At 65.0% G+C, this 15403-nt stretch overlaps 1 protein-coding gene across 10 annotated transcripts in view; it reads left to right on the top strand.

Annotated features, from left to right (window-relative positions):
* The window catches only part of SYNGAP1 (synaptic Ras GTPase activating protein 1), a 36237-nt gene extending 21779 nt beyond the window's left edge, over positions 1 to 14458 (top strand). For 2 of the 10 annotated variants that reach the window (XM_053967753.1, XM_053967760.1), the window contains 8 exons: positions 382 to 557; positions 1865 to 1906; positions 3046 to 3925; positions 5217 to 5390; positions 6344 to 6555; positions 9638 to 9738; positions 11787 to 11855; positions 14114 to 14458. In XM_053967753.1, coding sequence (XP_053823728.1) covers positions 382 to 557; positions 1865 to 1906; positions 3046 to 3925; positions 5217 to 5390; positions 6344 to 6555; positions 9638 to 9738; positions 11787 to 11855; positions 14114 to 14253 — 1794 coding nt within the window. In that variant the 3' untranslated portion in view covers positions 14254 to 14458. The remainder of the gene's footprint in view (positions 1 to 381; positions 558 to 1864; positions 1907 to 3045; positions 3926 to 5216; positions 5391 to 6343; positions 6556 to 9637; positions 9739 to 11786; positions 11856 to 14113) is intronic. The other 8 variants (XM_053967761.1, XM_053967757.1, XR_008435234.1 and 5 more) reach the window with 7 other exon arrangements.
* Positions 14459 to 15403: the final 945 nt, after the last annotated feature.

Genomic DNA, 15403 nt, shown 5'->3' with positions numbered 1-15403 from the left:
CAGGTGCGCTCAGGCGCGCTCAGATGTGCTCACCTGTCCCCACAGGAGGCGCCGCTGAAGCTGGGCCCCATTGCAGTCATTGGGAGATCAATAAGGTTGCTCTAGTTAAGGTTCCAGGTGCTCCCAGGTGCCCTCAGCTGTTCCCAGGTGTTCCCAGGTGCACTCAGGTGTGCCCAGGTGTGCTCAGGTGCGCCCACCTGTCCCCGCAGGAGGCACTGCTGAAGCTGGGCCCCATTGCAGTCATTGGGGTACCCCTAGATGAGGTCCCAGGTGTGCCCAGGTGCACCCAGGTGCGCTCAGATGTGCCCAGGTGCTCCCAGGCATGCCCAGGTGTGCCCAGGTGCTTCAGGTGTGCTCAGGTGTGCCCACCTGTCCCCGCAGGAGGCACTGCTGAAGCTGGGCCCGCTGCCGCGGCTGCTGACCGACATCAGCGTGGCGCTGCGCAACCCTCACCTGCAGCGGCAGCCGAGCCAGGGCGAGCGGCTGCCGCCCAAGGGGCTGGTGCTGCGCGGGCCCTCGGCCGACCTGCAGCCCTACCTCGTGCGCGACCTCAACAGGTGAGGCACCTGCCCAGCCACGCCCCCTTGTGTCCCCTCGTATGGCCAAGGTGTCCCCCTGTCTCACCTGGTGGTCCTTGGTCTCACCTGCCATGCCCCCTCATGTCTCTTTGTGGGGCCAAGGTCTCACCTGGCTTCACCTGGTGGCCCTCGGTCTCACCTGTCACCCCCCATTGTGTCTGGTTGCATGGCCAAGGTGTCCCCTCCATCTCACCTGGTGGCGCTCAGTCTCACCTGGTGTGTCCCCACCCACCTGCCATGCCCCCTTCGTGTGTCCCCAAGGTGTTCCCCCTGTCTCACCTGGTCTCACCTGGGGTAGCCCCACCCACCCACCATGCCCCCTCACGTCCCCTTGTGTGGCCAAGGTCTCACCTGTCCTCACCTGATCTCACCTTGGGTGGCCCTTGGTCTCACCTGCCACGCCCCCTTGCATCCCCTCATATGGCCAAGGTGTCCCCCTGTCTCACCTGGTCTCACCCCCCCCCCCCCCCGTGGCCCCATGGTGGCCCCAAATACCTGCGGGACCTTCACGTCCCACCTGTGACCCCCAATGTCACCTGTTGTTGCCAGGTCTCACCTGGGGGTGTCACCTGTCTCTTTTCCAGTGCCCCCAACTGTCCCAGGTGTCCCCAGGGATGTCACCTGGGGGTGTCACCTGGGGGTGTCACCTGTCCTGCCCTGGTGTCCCCCTGGTGTCCCCTCACCTTTCCCAGGTGTCCCCGGGTCTCACCTGGCTCTCACCTGTCCCTTCCATATTCCCTTGGTGTCCCCAGATCTCACCTGGGGTTGTCACCTGTCCTGCCTCAGTGTCCCCCCTATGTCCCCACCTGTCCCCAGGTCTCACCTGGGATTGTCACCTGTCCTGCCCCAGTGTCCTCCTGGTGTCACCTGGGAGTGTCACCTGTCCTACCCTCATGTCCCCCCATGTTCCCACCTCTCCCAGGTGTCCTCCTGGTGTCACCTGGGGGTGTCACCTGTCCTGCCCCAGTGTCCCCCTGGTGTCCCCTCACCTGTCCCAGGTGTCCCCGGCTCTCGCCTCTCCTGCCCCAGTGTCCCCCTGGTGTCCCCAGCTCTCACCTGCAGGTGTCACCTGTCCCTTTTCCGGTGTCCCCACCTGTCCCAGGTGTCCCCGGGGATGTCACCTGTCCCTGTCCTGGTGTCCTCCTGGTGTCACCTGGGAGTGTCACCTGTCCTACCCCAGTGTCCCCACCATGTCCCCACCTGCTCCGGTGTGCCCCTGGTGTCCCCCTACCTGTCCCAGGTGTCCCCGGGTCTCACCTGGCTCTCACCTGTCCCTGTCCCCACAGCTCCGTGGATCTCCAATCCTACATGGTCCGGGGGCTCAACAGGTGAGGGGAGGGGCTTGGGATTTGGGATTTGGGGTTTGGGAATTGGGAATTGGGGTTTGGGGTTTGGGATTTGGGGTTTGGGATTTGGGATCAGGATGGGGATGGTGATTGGCATTGGGGTAGGGATGAAACTGGGATCAGGAACAGGAATGGGCACAGGCATGGGGATGGAAATGTTTGGGATGGGATGGGATGGGATGGGAACGCTTGGGATGGGATGGGAACGCTTGGGATGGGAACAGGAACATTTGGGAGGGGGACAGGAATGTTTGGGATGGGATGGGAACGTTTGGGATGGGGACAGGAACGTTTGGGATGGGATGGGAACGTTTGGGATGGGAACAGGAATGTTCGGGGCAGGCGTGGACAGGCGGGACGGGACAGGGACAGCCAAGAGATGATGATTCCAGAGATGGATTTGGGATATGGGATAGTGTCCAACCGCCCTCATCCCATGTGTGTTCCCCATCCCATATCCCTCATTCCTCCATCCCCTGTCCCCAATCCCCTGTCCCCTCCATCCCTCACTGTCTCCCCATCCCATATCCCCATCCCACATTCCCACCCCATATCCCCACCCCATATTCCTGTCCCATATCCCATCCCATATCTCCACGCCATATCCCCATCCCACATCCCTGTACCCCATACCTCTGTACCCCACATCCCACCCCACATCTCCATACCTCACATCCCCATGACCCACACCCCATACCCCACATCCCCATATCTCACACCCCCATACCCCACATCCCTGTACCCCACATCCCCGTACCTTCCATCCCGCCCCATATCCCCATACTCCACATGCCCATACCCCATATCCCATCCCGTATCCCCGTACCCCATAACCCCATACCCCACATCCCCATACCTCACATCCCCGTGACCCACACCCCATACCCCACATCCCCATACCCCACATCCCTGTACCTTCCATCCCGCCCCATATCCCCATACCCCACATCCCCATATCTCACACACCCATACCCCACACCCCCATACCCCACATCCCACCCCACATCCCACCCCACACCCCGTACCCCACATCCCCGTGACCCCATCCTGCCCCACATCCCACCCCACACGCCCGTGCCCACTCCCCGGTGCCCGCACCCCGTGCCCCGTCGCTCCCCCAGCTCCATGGACGTGCCGCGCCTGCCGTCCCCGCCGCAGGAGAAGGGCCCTCCCGAGATGCTGGTCCTGAGCCGCCCGCCGCTCGCCCGCTCCTCGCCCGCCTACTGCACCAGCAGCTCGGACCTGACCGAGCCCGAGGGCGGCCGCGGGGGCGCGCTGGGGGTCGGCAAGAGCGTGTCCATGCTGGACCTGCAGGACGGACGCGTGGACAGTATCCCCAGCCTGCCGGCCGAGCTGCTGGCCGGGGGCGCGGCCCCGGGGGGCGCGGGCCAGGGGGGGCTGCGGCCCGGTCGCCTCTCGCAGGGCAGCGCCTCCAGCCTGGCCCCGCCGCGCCTGGGCGTGCCCGAGCCCGGGGGCCCGCAGCTGCGGGTGCCGCTCTCCTTCCAGAACCCGCTGTTCCACCTGGCCGCCGACGGGCCCCTGCGCGGCCCCGACGGGGGCGGAGGGGGCGGCGGGAGGGGCGAGGGGGGCGGCGGAGAGGGGGGACACTTCGGGGGCGTCCCCCCGCCGCCGCTGCACGGCTACAGCAAGAGCGAGGAGCTGGCGACCCCTCCCCAGAAACACATCACGCACAGCCACAGCTACAGCGACGAGTTCGGGCGGCCGGGCGGCGACTTCGGCCGCAGGCAGCTGTCGCTCCAGGACACGCTGGCCCCCCCCCAGATCACCATCGGGGCCCCCCCGCCGCCCACCCCGCGGGGGTCGCGGGCGGGGAAAGGGGGCGGGGGTCCCTCGGCGCTGGGGGTGCCCCAGAAGCCGCGCCCGGCCAGCGGGAACCTGCTGGCCTCGCCCGAGCCCGCCTACGGCCCGGCCCGCTCCCGCCAGCCCTCGCTGGCCAAGGAGGCCTCGGTGGCCGGCATGAAACCGCCCGTCACCAAGCAGGTGAGGGGACAGCGGGGACAACGGGGACAGCAGCGGGGACAAGGGGGAGAGAGGGGACAGACGGGACAGGGGGGACAGTGGGGACAGTGGGAGGGGTGGGGGACAGTGGGGACATGGGGGCACATTGGGGACAAGGGGGACATTGGGGGTGTGGGGGACTTTGGGGACACTGGAGGGTGTAGGGGACATTGGGGATGTGGGGGATATTGGGACACTGGGGACATGGGGAGATGTGAGGACTTTGGGAACATTGGGGGATGTGGGGGACTTGGGGACACTGGGGATATGGGGGATATGGGGCGTTGGGGATGTGTGGGGTGTTGGGGGCATGGGGACACTGGGGACATGGGGACATGTGAGGACTTTGGGGACATTGAGGGATGTGAGGACATTGGAAATTGGGGGGGACATTGGGGACACTGGGGGACAGTGTGGGATCATGGGGACACTGGGGCCATGGGGGGTTATGGGAGAATGTGGGGCCTTGGGGATGTGCGGGGTGTTGAGGTGTGGGGGACATGGGGACATTGGCATGTGGGGCATGGGGACATGCTGGGGACAGGGTGGGGACAGGGTGGTGGAGGGGGAACCAAACTCATCTTTGTGTCCCCTTGTGTCCCCCCATGTCCTCCTGTGTCCCCACATCCCCATGTCCCCTGTGTCCCCATGTCACCCATGTCTGCCTGGTGTCCCCAATGTCCCCCCGATGTCCCCCTTTATCCCCATGGCCCCCGTGTCCCCCATCCCTTCCATATTCCCCTGATGTCCCCCTGTCCCCCTATGTCTGTCAATGTCCCCATGTCCCCCTGCTGTCCCTGATGTCCCTCTGTGTCCCCATGTCCCCTCGCTCTCTCCGTGTCCCCATGCTGTCCCCATGTCCCTGCACTGCCCCCGATGTCCCCATGTCACCACACTGTCCCCTCACTGACCCCATACTGTTCCCGTGTCCCCACACTGTCCCCTCACTTTCCCTGTGTCCCCACTGTCCCCATGTCCCCACACTGTCCCCTTACTGACCCCACACTGTCCCCGTGTCCCCACACTGTCCCCTCATTGTCCCTGTGTCCCCACGCTGTCCCCTCACTGTCCCCATGTTCCCATGCTGTCCCCATGTCCCCCTGTCCCCACACCGTCCCCTCCCTGTCCCCCCATGTCCCCTCGGTGTCCCCTCGGTGTGCGGTGTCCCCGTGTCCCCCGTGTCCCCTCGGTGTGGCGGTGTCCCCCTGTCCCCCGTGTCCCCGTGTCCCCCGTGTCCCCTCGGTGTCCCCTCGGTGTGGCGGTGTCCCCGCAGGCGTCGCAGACGCCGTCCACGCTGAACCCAGTGCTGCCGGCGGCCGAGCGCACGGTGGCCTGGGTGTCCAACATGCCGCACCTGTCGGCCGACATCGAGAGCTCGCACATCGAGCGCGAGGAGTACAAGCTCAAGGAGTACTCCAAGTCCATGGACGAGAGCCGGCTGGACCGGGTAGGGCAGGTGTGAGTGACACAGGTGTGCCCAGGTGTGAGTGACACAGGTGTGAGTGACACAGGTGTGTGAGGGATCCAGGTGTGCCCAGGTGTGACTGATATAAGCGCGCTCAGGTGTGCTCAGGTGTGAGTGATACAGGTGTGCTTAGGCATGTTCAGGTGTGCTCAGGTGTGCAGGGATCCAGCGGATGATGGTGGCGGAGCTCAGGTGTGCAGATGTTCAGGTGTGTTGATGTTCAGGTGTGCCAGGGTCCAGGTGAGCAGTTGTTCAGGTGTGCCAGGATCCAGGTATGCAGATGTCCTGGTACCCAGGTGTGCCCAGATGTTCAAGGATCCAGGGGATGGTCCTGGTGGATCTCAGGTGTGCAGGGATCCAGGTGTGCAGGTGCCAGGAAATGATCCTATGGACCCCCAATGTCCCCAGCTCCAGGTGTGCTGGGATCCAGGTGTGCAGGGACCCAGGTGTGCTGGGACCCAGGTGTGCAGGGATCCAGGTGGGCAGGGATCCAGGTGTGCCAGCTCCAGGAGATGTGTCAGGTGAAGGACTATAAGGAGGAGACGGGGAGGGGTGACAGGTGTGCCCACAGCTGGGTGTAGGGGGTTCCCAGGTGTGCCCAGGTGTGTTGGGTGTCCCCAGGTGCGCTGCAGTGTCCCTTTGGCAGGTGAAGGAGTATGAGGAGGAGGAGATCCACTCACTGAAGGAGCGGCTGCACAGGGACAGGGGGTGACAGGTGTGACAGGTGTGCCTGTAGCTGTGCCCAGGTGTGACAGGTGTGCCCATAGCTGGGTGTAGGGGGTTCCCAGGTGTGACAGGTATGACAGGTGTGCCTGTAGCTGTGCCCAGGTGTGACAGGTGTGCCCGTAGCTGGGTGTAGGGAGTTCCCAGGTGTGCCCAGGTGTCCCCAGGTGTGCCCAGGTGTCCCCAGGTGCGCTGCAGTGTCCCTTTGGCAGGTGAAGGAGTACGAGGAGGAGATCCACTCGCTGAAGGAGCGGCTGCACATGTCCAACCGCAAGCTGGAGGAGTACGAGCGGCGCCTGGTGACGCAGGAGGAGCAGACCAGCCGCATCCTCCTGCAGTACCAGCAGCGCCTGGAGCTCAGCGAGAAACGGCTCCGGCAGCAGCAGCAGGAGAAGGACTCGCAGATCAAGAGCATCATCGGCAGGTGAGGGACACACGGGGACAGCGGGGACACGGGGACATCGAGGGATGTGGGGACATTGAGAAAACATGGGGACAGACAGGGACATGGGGACAGACAGGGACATGGGCACACGGGAACACACAGGGACAGGGACACACAGGGACTCGCAGATCAAGAGCATCATCGGCAGGTAAGGGACACACGGGGACAGCGGGGACACGAGGACATCGAGGGACGTGGGACATTGAGAAAACATGGGGACAGACAGGGACATGGGGACAGACAGGGACATGGGGACAGACAGGGACACGGGGACACACAGGGACAGGGACACACAGGGACTCGCAGATCAAGAGCATCATCAGCAGGTGAGGGACACACAGGGACAGCGGAGACAGCCTGGGGACATGGGGACATCGAGGGGACATGGGAACATTGAGGAAACATGGGGACAGACAGGGACATGGGGACAGACAGGGACATGGGGGCACAAAGGGACATGGGGACACACAGGGTACAGGGACATGGGGACCCGCAGATCAAGAGCATAATCGGCAGGTGAGGGACACACGGGGACAGCAGGGACAGCCTGGGACAGGGGGACATCGAGGGGACATGGGGATAGACTGGGACACAGGGACATAGGGACACTGGGGACAGACAGGGACACGGGGGCACACAGGGACTCGCAGATCAAGAGCATCATCAGCAGGTGAGGGACAGCCAGGGACCGTGGGGACAGCCAGGGGACACAGGGACATCGATGGGACATTGGGGACACTGGGGACACTGGGGACAGACAGGGACATCGGTGACAGACAAGGACACTGGGGACATGGGAACATCGAGGGGACATGGGGACATTGAGGAAACATGGGGACAGACAGGGACATGGGGACAGACAGGGACTGTGGAGACAAACAGGGCTATGGGGACACGGGGACACACGGGGACAGGGACACACAGGGACTTGCAGATCATCAGCAGGTGAGGGACACACGGGGACAGCGAGGACATGGAGACATTGAGGAAACATGGGGACAGACAGGGACACAGAGACATGGGGACATTGGGGACACTGGGGACATGGGGACAGACAGGGACATGGGGACAAGGGGACCCTGCAGACATGGGGACACACAGGGCCAGGGACACATGGGGACTCACAGATCAAGAGCGTCATCTGCAGGTGAGGGACACACGGGGACAGTGGGGACAGCCTGGGGACATGGGGACATCGAGGGGACATGGGGACATTGAGGAAACATGGGGACAGACAGGGACATGGGGACAGACAGGGACATGGGGACACACAGGGACTCACAGATCATTGGCAGGTGAGGGACACACAGGGACAGCCAGGGACACGGGGACAGACAGGGACATGGGGATAGACAGGGACACAGGGACATGGGGACACTGGGGACACTGGGGACATGGGGACAGACAGAGACACGGGGACATTGGGGACACTGGGGACACGGGGACACACTGGGACTCGCAGATCAAGAGCGTCATCGGCAGGTGAGGGACACACGGGGACAGCGGGGACAGCCTGGGGACATGGGGACATCGAGGGGACATGGGGACATTGAGGAAACATGGGGACAGACAGGGACATGGGGACAGTGGGACACTGGGGACAGACAAGGACATTGGGGACAGCAGGGATATAGGGACACACAGGGACTCTGGGGACATGGGGATATGGGGACATGGGGACACACGGACTCTGGGGACATGGGGACACACAAGGGCAGAGGCACACAGGGACTCGGATCATCAGCAGGTGAGGGACACACGGGGACAGCCAGGGGACACTGGGGACATCAGGGACATCGAGGGCGACACAGGGACATCAGGGATACAGGGACACTGGGGACACCCAGAATGACACAAGTGGCACTGGGGACACAGGGGACAGAGGGACGCGGGGTACAAAGGGACACAGGGGACACAGAAGGACGTGGGGGTGACAGGCACATGTAGGACGTGGGTGACACAGAGGTGACAGGGGCCGTGGGGACACCAAGGGACACGGACACACGGCATGGCCCACGTGTGTCCCCACGATTGTCCCCAAGTCCCTGGGGTGTCCCTGGCATGTCCCCAGGTGTCCTCCAGGGTGTCCCCGTGTCCCCAAGTGTCCCCAGGGTGTCCCCAGGATGTCCCTGGGCTGTATCAGGGGTGTCCCCATGACCTTGAGGTGTCCCAAGATGTCCCCAGAGTTGTCCCCATGGCTCTGGGTGTCCCAAGGTGTCCCCGGGCTGTCTCTGGGATTGTCCCCATGTCCCTGGGGCTGTCCCTGGTGGTTTCCCCTTGTGCCTTGGCTGCCCCTGGACTGTCCCCAGCTGTCCCCATGTCCCTGGGCTGTCCCTGCGAGTGTCCCCACGTGCCCGAGTGTGTCCCCACAGGTGTCCCCCTGTCCCTGGGGATGTCCCTGTGACCCCAGGGGTGTCCCATGGCTGTCCCTGGGCTGTCCCTGAACTGTCCCCATGTCCCTGGAGCTGTCCCTGGGTGTGTCCCCATGTTCCTGGGGCTGTCCCCACATCCCTGGGCTGTCTCTGGGCTGTCCCTGGCTGTGTCCCCACGTCCCCCGGGGGCTGTCCCAGGGCTGTCTCCATGTCCCCGGGCTGTCCCCATGTCCCCACGTCCCTGGGCTGTCCCCGGGCTGTCCCCGCGTCCCTGGGGGGTGTCCCCGGGGGGGTGGCAGCATGACCCCAGTGAAGCCTGGCCCCGCAGGCTGATGCTGGTGGAGCAGGAGCTGCGCAGGGGCCACCGGGGCTGTCCCCAGGGTGTCCCCAGGGTGTCCCTGAGAGTGTGCCTGTGCTGTCCCCATCTTCTTGAGCTGTCCCTGGGCTGTCCCCCGGGGATGTCTCTGGGCTGTCCCTGGGCTGTCCACGCGTCCCCGGGGACTGTCCCCACATTCCCGGGCTTTCCTTGGGCTGTCCCCGGGCTGTCCCCATGTCCCCATGTCCCCGGGCTGTCCCCGTGCTGTCCCCACGTCCCCGGGCTGTCCCTGGGCTGTCCCCGCGTCCCCGGGGGGTGTCCCTGGGTGCGCCGGGGATGTCCCCGGGGGGGTGGCAGCATGACCCCGGTGAAGCCTGGCCCCGCAGGCTGATGCTGGTGGAGCAGGAGCTGCGCAGGGATCACTTGGGCGCCCACGACCCATCCGAGGGCCGGCGGCGGCTGCTCGACGCTCAGGTGGAAATTACAATGTCATTGCTCTGCTCCGTGTGACATCGGCCATCCCACGCCGCGCTGGGGGCGGGCGGGGGGCTCGGGTGGGGGATTTGGGGCGCTCCTGGGGGTACATGGGAGTTTTCACGGGGTCCTGGGTGCCCCGAGGGCGGTTTGAGGGGGTCTGGGGGGGGTTGTGGGTGTCCCTAGAGGGGTTTTGGGGGGGTCTGGGGGGGTTATGGGTGTCCCTAGGGGGGTGTGGGGAGGTCTGTGGGGGTTTTGGGGGTGTTATGGGTGTCCCTAGGGGGGTTTTGGGGGGGTCTGGGGTGGTACTGGGTGTCCCGAGAGGGGGTGTCTGGGTGTCTGGGGGGAGGTTATGGGTGTGCCTAGGGGGGGGTGGGGGGTCTGTGGGGGTTTTGGGGGGGTTATGGGCATCCCTAGGCATGTTCTGGAGGGTCTGGAGGGGTTCTGGGTGTCCCGAGGGGGGTTTTGTGGGGTCTGGGGGGGTTTTGGGGGGCTCGGGGGGGGGGGGGTTATGTGTGTCCCGAGGGGGGGTTTGAGGGGTGTTCTGGGTTTCTTTAGGGGGGTTTGAGGGGGTCTATGGGGGTTTTGGGGGGGGGTCTGTGGATATTTTGGGGGGTTCTGGGTGTCCCTGGGGGGTATTTGGGTATTTTAGGAGCATTACTGGGGGTCTGTGGGGGATATTTGGGGATTTTGGGGGGGTTATGGGTGTCCCGAGGGGGGTTTGGGGGAGTCTCTGGGGGTTTTGGGAGGGTCTGTGGAGGTTTTGGAGGGCTATGGGTGTCCCTAGGGGGGTTTGGGGGGTCTGTGAGGGTTTTGGGGGGTTACTGGGGGATCTCTGGGGGTTATTGGGTATTTTTGGGGGGTTATTTGGGGTCTGTGGTGGATATTTGGGCATTTTGGGGGGGTCCTGGGCATTCCCAGGGGGCTCTGGAGGTATTTTTGGGGAGTTTTGGGGGGCTCTGGGGGTTTTGGGGTATTTTGGGGGGGTTTGGGGGTCTCTGGGGGGTATTTCTGGGGTTATTGGGGTTTGGGGGGTTATGGGTGTTCCCGGGGGGGGTTTGGGGGGTCATTTCGGGTCTGTGGGGGTTTTGGGGGTCTCTGGGTGTCCCTGGAAGGTCATTGGGCATTCTGGGAGGAGATTTTGGGGTTTTTTGGGGATTTTTGGGGGTCTCTGGGCCCCTCTGGGGGGGGGCTCCTGTCCCCTCTGGGGGCTGTGGGGGGACAAGGCCACCCCTGGGGGGGACATGGTGGCACTTGGGGGGAGACACAGGGGGACACGGCCACCCCCAGGGGGACAATGGGACCCCTGGGTGTGGGGACAGGGACCCCTGGAGGGGACAGGGCCACCCCCAGAGGGGACAGGGCGACCCCCCAGAGGGGGCCTGAGGAGGACAGGGCCACCCCTGGGGGGACAAAGTGACTCCAAAGAGGGGACAAAGTGACCCCTGGAAGGGACAGGGCCGCACCTGGGGGGACAAAGTGACCCCCCCAGAAGGACAGGGCCACCCCCAGAGGGGACAGGGCCACCCCTGAGGGGACAAAGTGACCCCTGGAAGGGACAGGGCCACTCCTGGAGGGACAGGGCCACCCCCGGTTGGGACAAGGCCATCCCTGAGGGGACAAAGTGACCCCCACAGGACACAGGGCCACCCCCGGGGTGACACCAGAGGGACATTTCAGGGCAGAGGTGACACCCCACCGCAGGGACCGCACCACCCCGGTGTCCCCAAGGCCACCCCCATGTCCGCCCCCCCAGCGACGGGGCCATTCCTGTGCCCCCTCCTCAGGTCGTGGCCACCTCAGGGCCACCTCGGGGCCACCTTGGGACCACCTCAGGGCCACCCTGGGACTAGCTCAGGGGCCACATCAGGGCCATCTAAGGGGCCACCTCAGGGCCACCTCAGGGGCCACATCAGGGCCACCTAAGGGGCCACCTCAGGGCCATCTCAGGGCCACCTCAGGGGCCACCCCGGGGCCAGCCCGGCCGGGCCGTGTCCCCGCGTGGCGCGGTGGCCCTGATGTCCCCTCCCGTGTCTCTCTTGTCACAGCTGTCCGTCAGGTAGCGCGGCCCAGCCCCGCCAGTGGCACCGGACCCTCGGCCACCGGTGACACCCCAGGTGGGTCCTTGTCCCCTCCCTGCCACCCCCCAGGCCGCACAGGGGGACCCTTGGGGACACGGATCCCAGATGTCCCCAAGAGCCTCTCGTGTCCCCAGGGGACACCGGGAACCCTTGGGGACATGGATCCGGAATGTCCCCAAGCGCTCTGCTGGCCCCAAGGGACACTGGGGACACTTCCCGGGTGTCCCCATGTCCCTCCCCTGTCCCCATGTCCATCCCACGTCCCTCAGGCACATTGGGGACCCTTGGGGACACGGATCCAAGATGTCCCCAAGACCCTCCTGTGTCCCTAAGGGACATTGGGGACCCTTGGGGACATGGATCTGGAGTGTCCCCATGTCCCTCGTGGGCACTGGGGACTCCTTGGGGACACGGATCCAGGTGTCCCCAAGGGACATTGGGGACCCTTGGGGACATGGATCTGGAGTGTCCCCATGTCCCTCCCGTGTCCCCATGTCCCTCCCGTGTCCCCAAGGCACATTGGGGACCGCTGGGGACACGGACCCAGATGTCCCCAAGACCCTTTCTGTCCCCAAGGGACACTGGGGACACAGATCTGGATGTCCCCATGTCCCTTCTCCCTCCCTCGGGAACACTGGGGACACGGATCCAGGTGTCCCCATGTCCCTCCTGTGTCCCCATGTCCCTCCCATGTTCCTCAAGGACACTGGGACCCCTTGAGGACACAGATCCAGATGTCCCCAAAGGACATTGGGACCCCTTGGGGAGACCTGGATGTCCCCAAGACCCTTTTCTGTCCCCAAAGGACATTGGGACCCCTTGGGGGCATGGATCCAGGTGTCCCCAAGATTCTCGTTGTCCCCATGTCCCTCCCATGTCCCTCAGGGGCACTGGGGACACTTGGGGACATGGATCCAAGATGTCCCCAAGACCCTCCTGTGTCCCCACGTTCTACAGGGACACAAGGGACACCTTGGGGACACAGATCGAGGTGTCCCCATGTCCCTCCTGTGTCCCCATGTCCCTCAGGACCCCCTGGGGACACAACCCCCAGTGTCCCCATGTCCCTCCTGTGTCCCCATGTCCCTTGGGGACATGGATTCAGGTGTCCCCACATCCTTCCTGCTGTCCCCATGTCCCTCCTGGTGTCCCCATGTCCCCTGGGGACATGGGCTGAGGTGTCCCAATGTCCCTCCTGGTGTCCTCCTGTCCCTCCCGTGTCCCTGTGTCACATGGGGACACGGATCCAGGTGTCTCCTTGTCCCCACGGAGCCCTTGGGGACACGGATCCAGGTGTCCCCTTGTCCCTCCTGATGTCACCACGTCTTTCCCGGTGTCCCCATGTCTCTTGTGGACACTGGGGACCCCCTGGGGACACCACCCCCGGTGTCCCCATGTCCTTCCTGGTGTCCCCATGTCCCTTAGGGACACTGAGGACCCTTTGGGGACATTGGGCACCCCCTGGGGCCACCACCCCAGGTGTCCCTATGTCCCCTCAGGTGCCACCACTGGCCCTGTCCCCATCCCCTGGAGGTGCCACCATTGTCCCCATCCCCCCCCGGGGGAGGGGGGGGTGACCATGGTTGGGGGGGGAGGTTTGGGGGGGGTTGTCACCAAGTGTCCCCCAGCGCTGGCGCCGCGTCACCGTCACCATCCTCGTGTCTTGTGTCTGTCCCCATCTCACCGGGGGGGAGGTGACACCCGTGTCCGTGTGCCATGTCCTGTCACCGCGGGTGGGGGTGGGGACAGTTCAGGAGGGGGGGGGGGGGTTGGGGACAGCTGAGGGAGCGCCAGGACAATTGGGGGGGGGGTTGGGGACAATTTTAGGGGGGGTGGGGACAATTTTGCGGGTGAGTCACCTCAGTTTTGGAGGGGGTGGAGAAAAACCGAGGTCGTCCCTCGTGTTTTAGGGTTAATTTTAGGGTGAAACTTTTAGGCTTGGGGTGAACTTTAGGGGGGGTCGGGGTGAAGTTTTAGGGGGTCAGGGTTAACTTTAGGGGTTCAGGGTTACCTTTAGGGGTTCGGGGTTAACGTGAGGGGTTTGAGGTTAATTTGAGGGGTTCGGGGTTAACTCCGGCGTGGGTCACGGGTGGTTTTGGGCGCATTTCGCGCTGATTTCGGGCCGCCCCGAGGGCCCCGCGCCGGTGCCGCAGGTGAGTGAGCCCCGCACGGGGTGGGGGGAGGGCGTGGGGACACCTTGGGGACACCCAGGGACACGCAGGGGACACTCAGGGACACTCAGGGCGGCGCTGGCAGGGGCGGGGGGGTGAATGAGCCCCCTCGGTGCCTTGCAGGAGAGGCAGCTTTCCGCCGTGGGTGCAGCAGACCCGGGTGTGATTTGGGGGGCCGGGGGGGTCCCCGGGCGGCCCCCGCCTCCGCCCCCGCCACCCCCGATCACGGCCAACGGCTGCGAGCGGCGCGGCCCCGCTGCTGAGCACTGACCCCCGCCCCGGGGGTCGCCGGGACCCCCCCAAAAACTGCACCCGCACCCCCCTTCAGTCCCCCCGACCCCCCCAACCCTGGGGGAAAAGGGGGAAAGGGGAGGGCGGGGGGGGGGGAGCACCCGGAGACCCCCGGGGTGAGGAGGAGGAGGAGGAGGAGGAGGAGGCGAGGGGGGCTCGCCCTGGGGGGGGTCTCATGCGAGGAATTTGGGGGGATTTGCGCGAGGAATTTTGGGGGTCCTCGAGCAGCGGATCCTCGTGCAAAGGGCTCCTCGCGCGGGGAAAGGGGGGGGTCGGGCCAGGATTTGGGGGTCCCCGTGCGACAATTTGGGGTCCCCCGTGTGAGAATTTTGGGGTCCCCCGCAAGGGCTCCTCGTGCCACCATCTTCCCGTGTCACCAAGAGGAATTTGGGGTCCTCGTGCCAGAGCCCCTCGAGTGTCACCAGCCCCTCACCGAGGGCTCCTTGTGGCACCCAGAGGAATTCAGGGGGCTCCGATTGGCAGCGGGACCCAGCCCAGCCCTCGTGTGAGGGTGCCGAGTGCCACCATGTCCTCATGTCACCAAGAGGAACGGGGCGGGTGCCTCGTGCAAGAGACCCTCGAGTGCCACCAGCTCCGAGTGTCACCAAGAGCCCCCCGAGTGCCACAAGGGGCCACCACAGTGCCACCACAGTGCTGGTGGCACTGGTTCCTCAAGTGCCACCAGCTCCGAGTGTCACCAGGACCTTGTGCAGGAGAAACTGGGGGGGTCCTTGTGCCACCAAGAGCCCCCCGAGTGCCACCAGCTCCTCGTGTCACCGGGACCTAGTACAAGAGAAATTGGGGGGGAGTGGTCCTTGTGCCACCAAGAGCCCCCTGAGTGTCACCAGGACCGGCCCAGCCCCCATGTGCGGGTCCCTGGTGTTACCGGGGTCTCTCTCTGTGTCACACGCCGCCCTCGGGCACCCACCGGGACCCCCCTGAGCACGGGGACCCCCCCCGAATTTCACCGTCCTCGTGCACCGGGACCCCCCCCTCAGGCATCAGGACCCTCGAGTTTCCCCTCTCCCCTCCTCGGGCACCGGCACCACCGGACCCCCCCCCCGAGGAACCGGGGCCACCGGAGACGCCCCCACCCCATCAATCAGCGCTGTCACTGAGCAC

The sequence above is a fragment of the Vidua chalybeata genome, chromosome 31, assembly GCF_026979565.1.
Source record: "Vidua chalybeata isolate OUT-0048 chromosome 31, bVidCha1 merged haplotype, whole genome shotgun sequence".
Lineage (NCBI taxonomy): Eukaryota > Metazoa > Chordata > Aves > Passeriformes > Viduidae > Vidua > Vidua chalybeata.
Note: the sequence above shows the minus strand (reverse complement) of the source record. Positions and strands in the feature narration are given on the sequence as shown.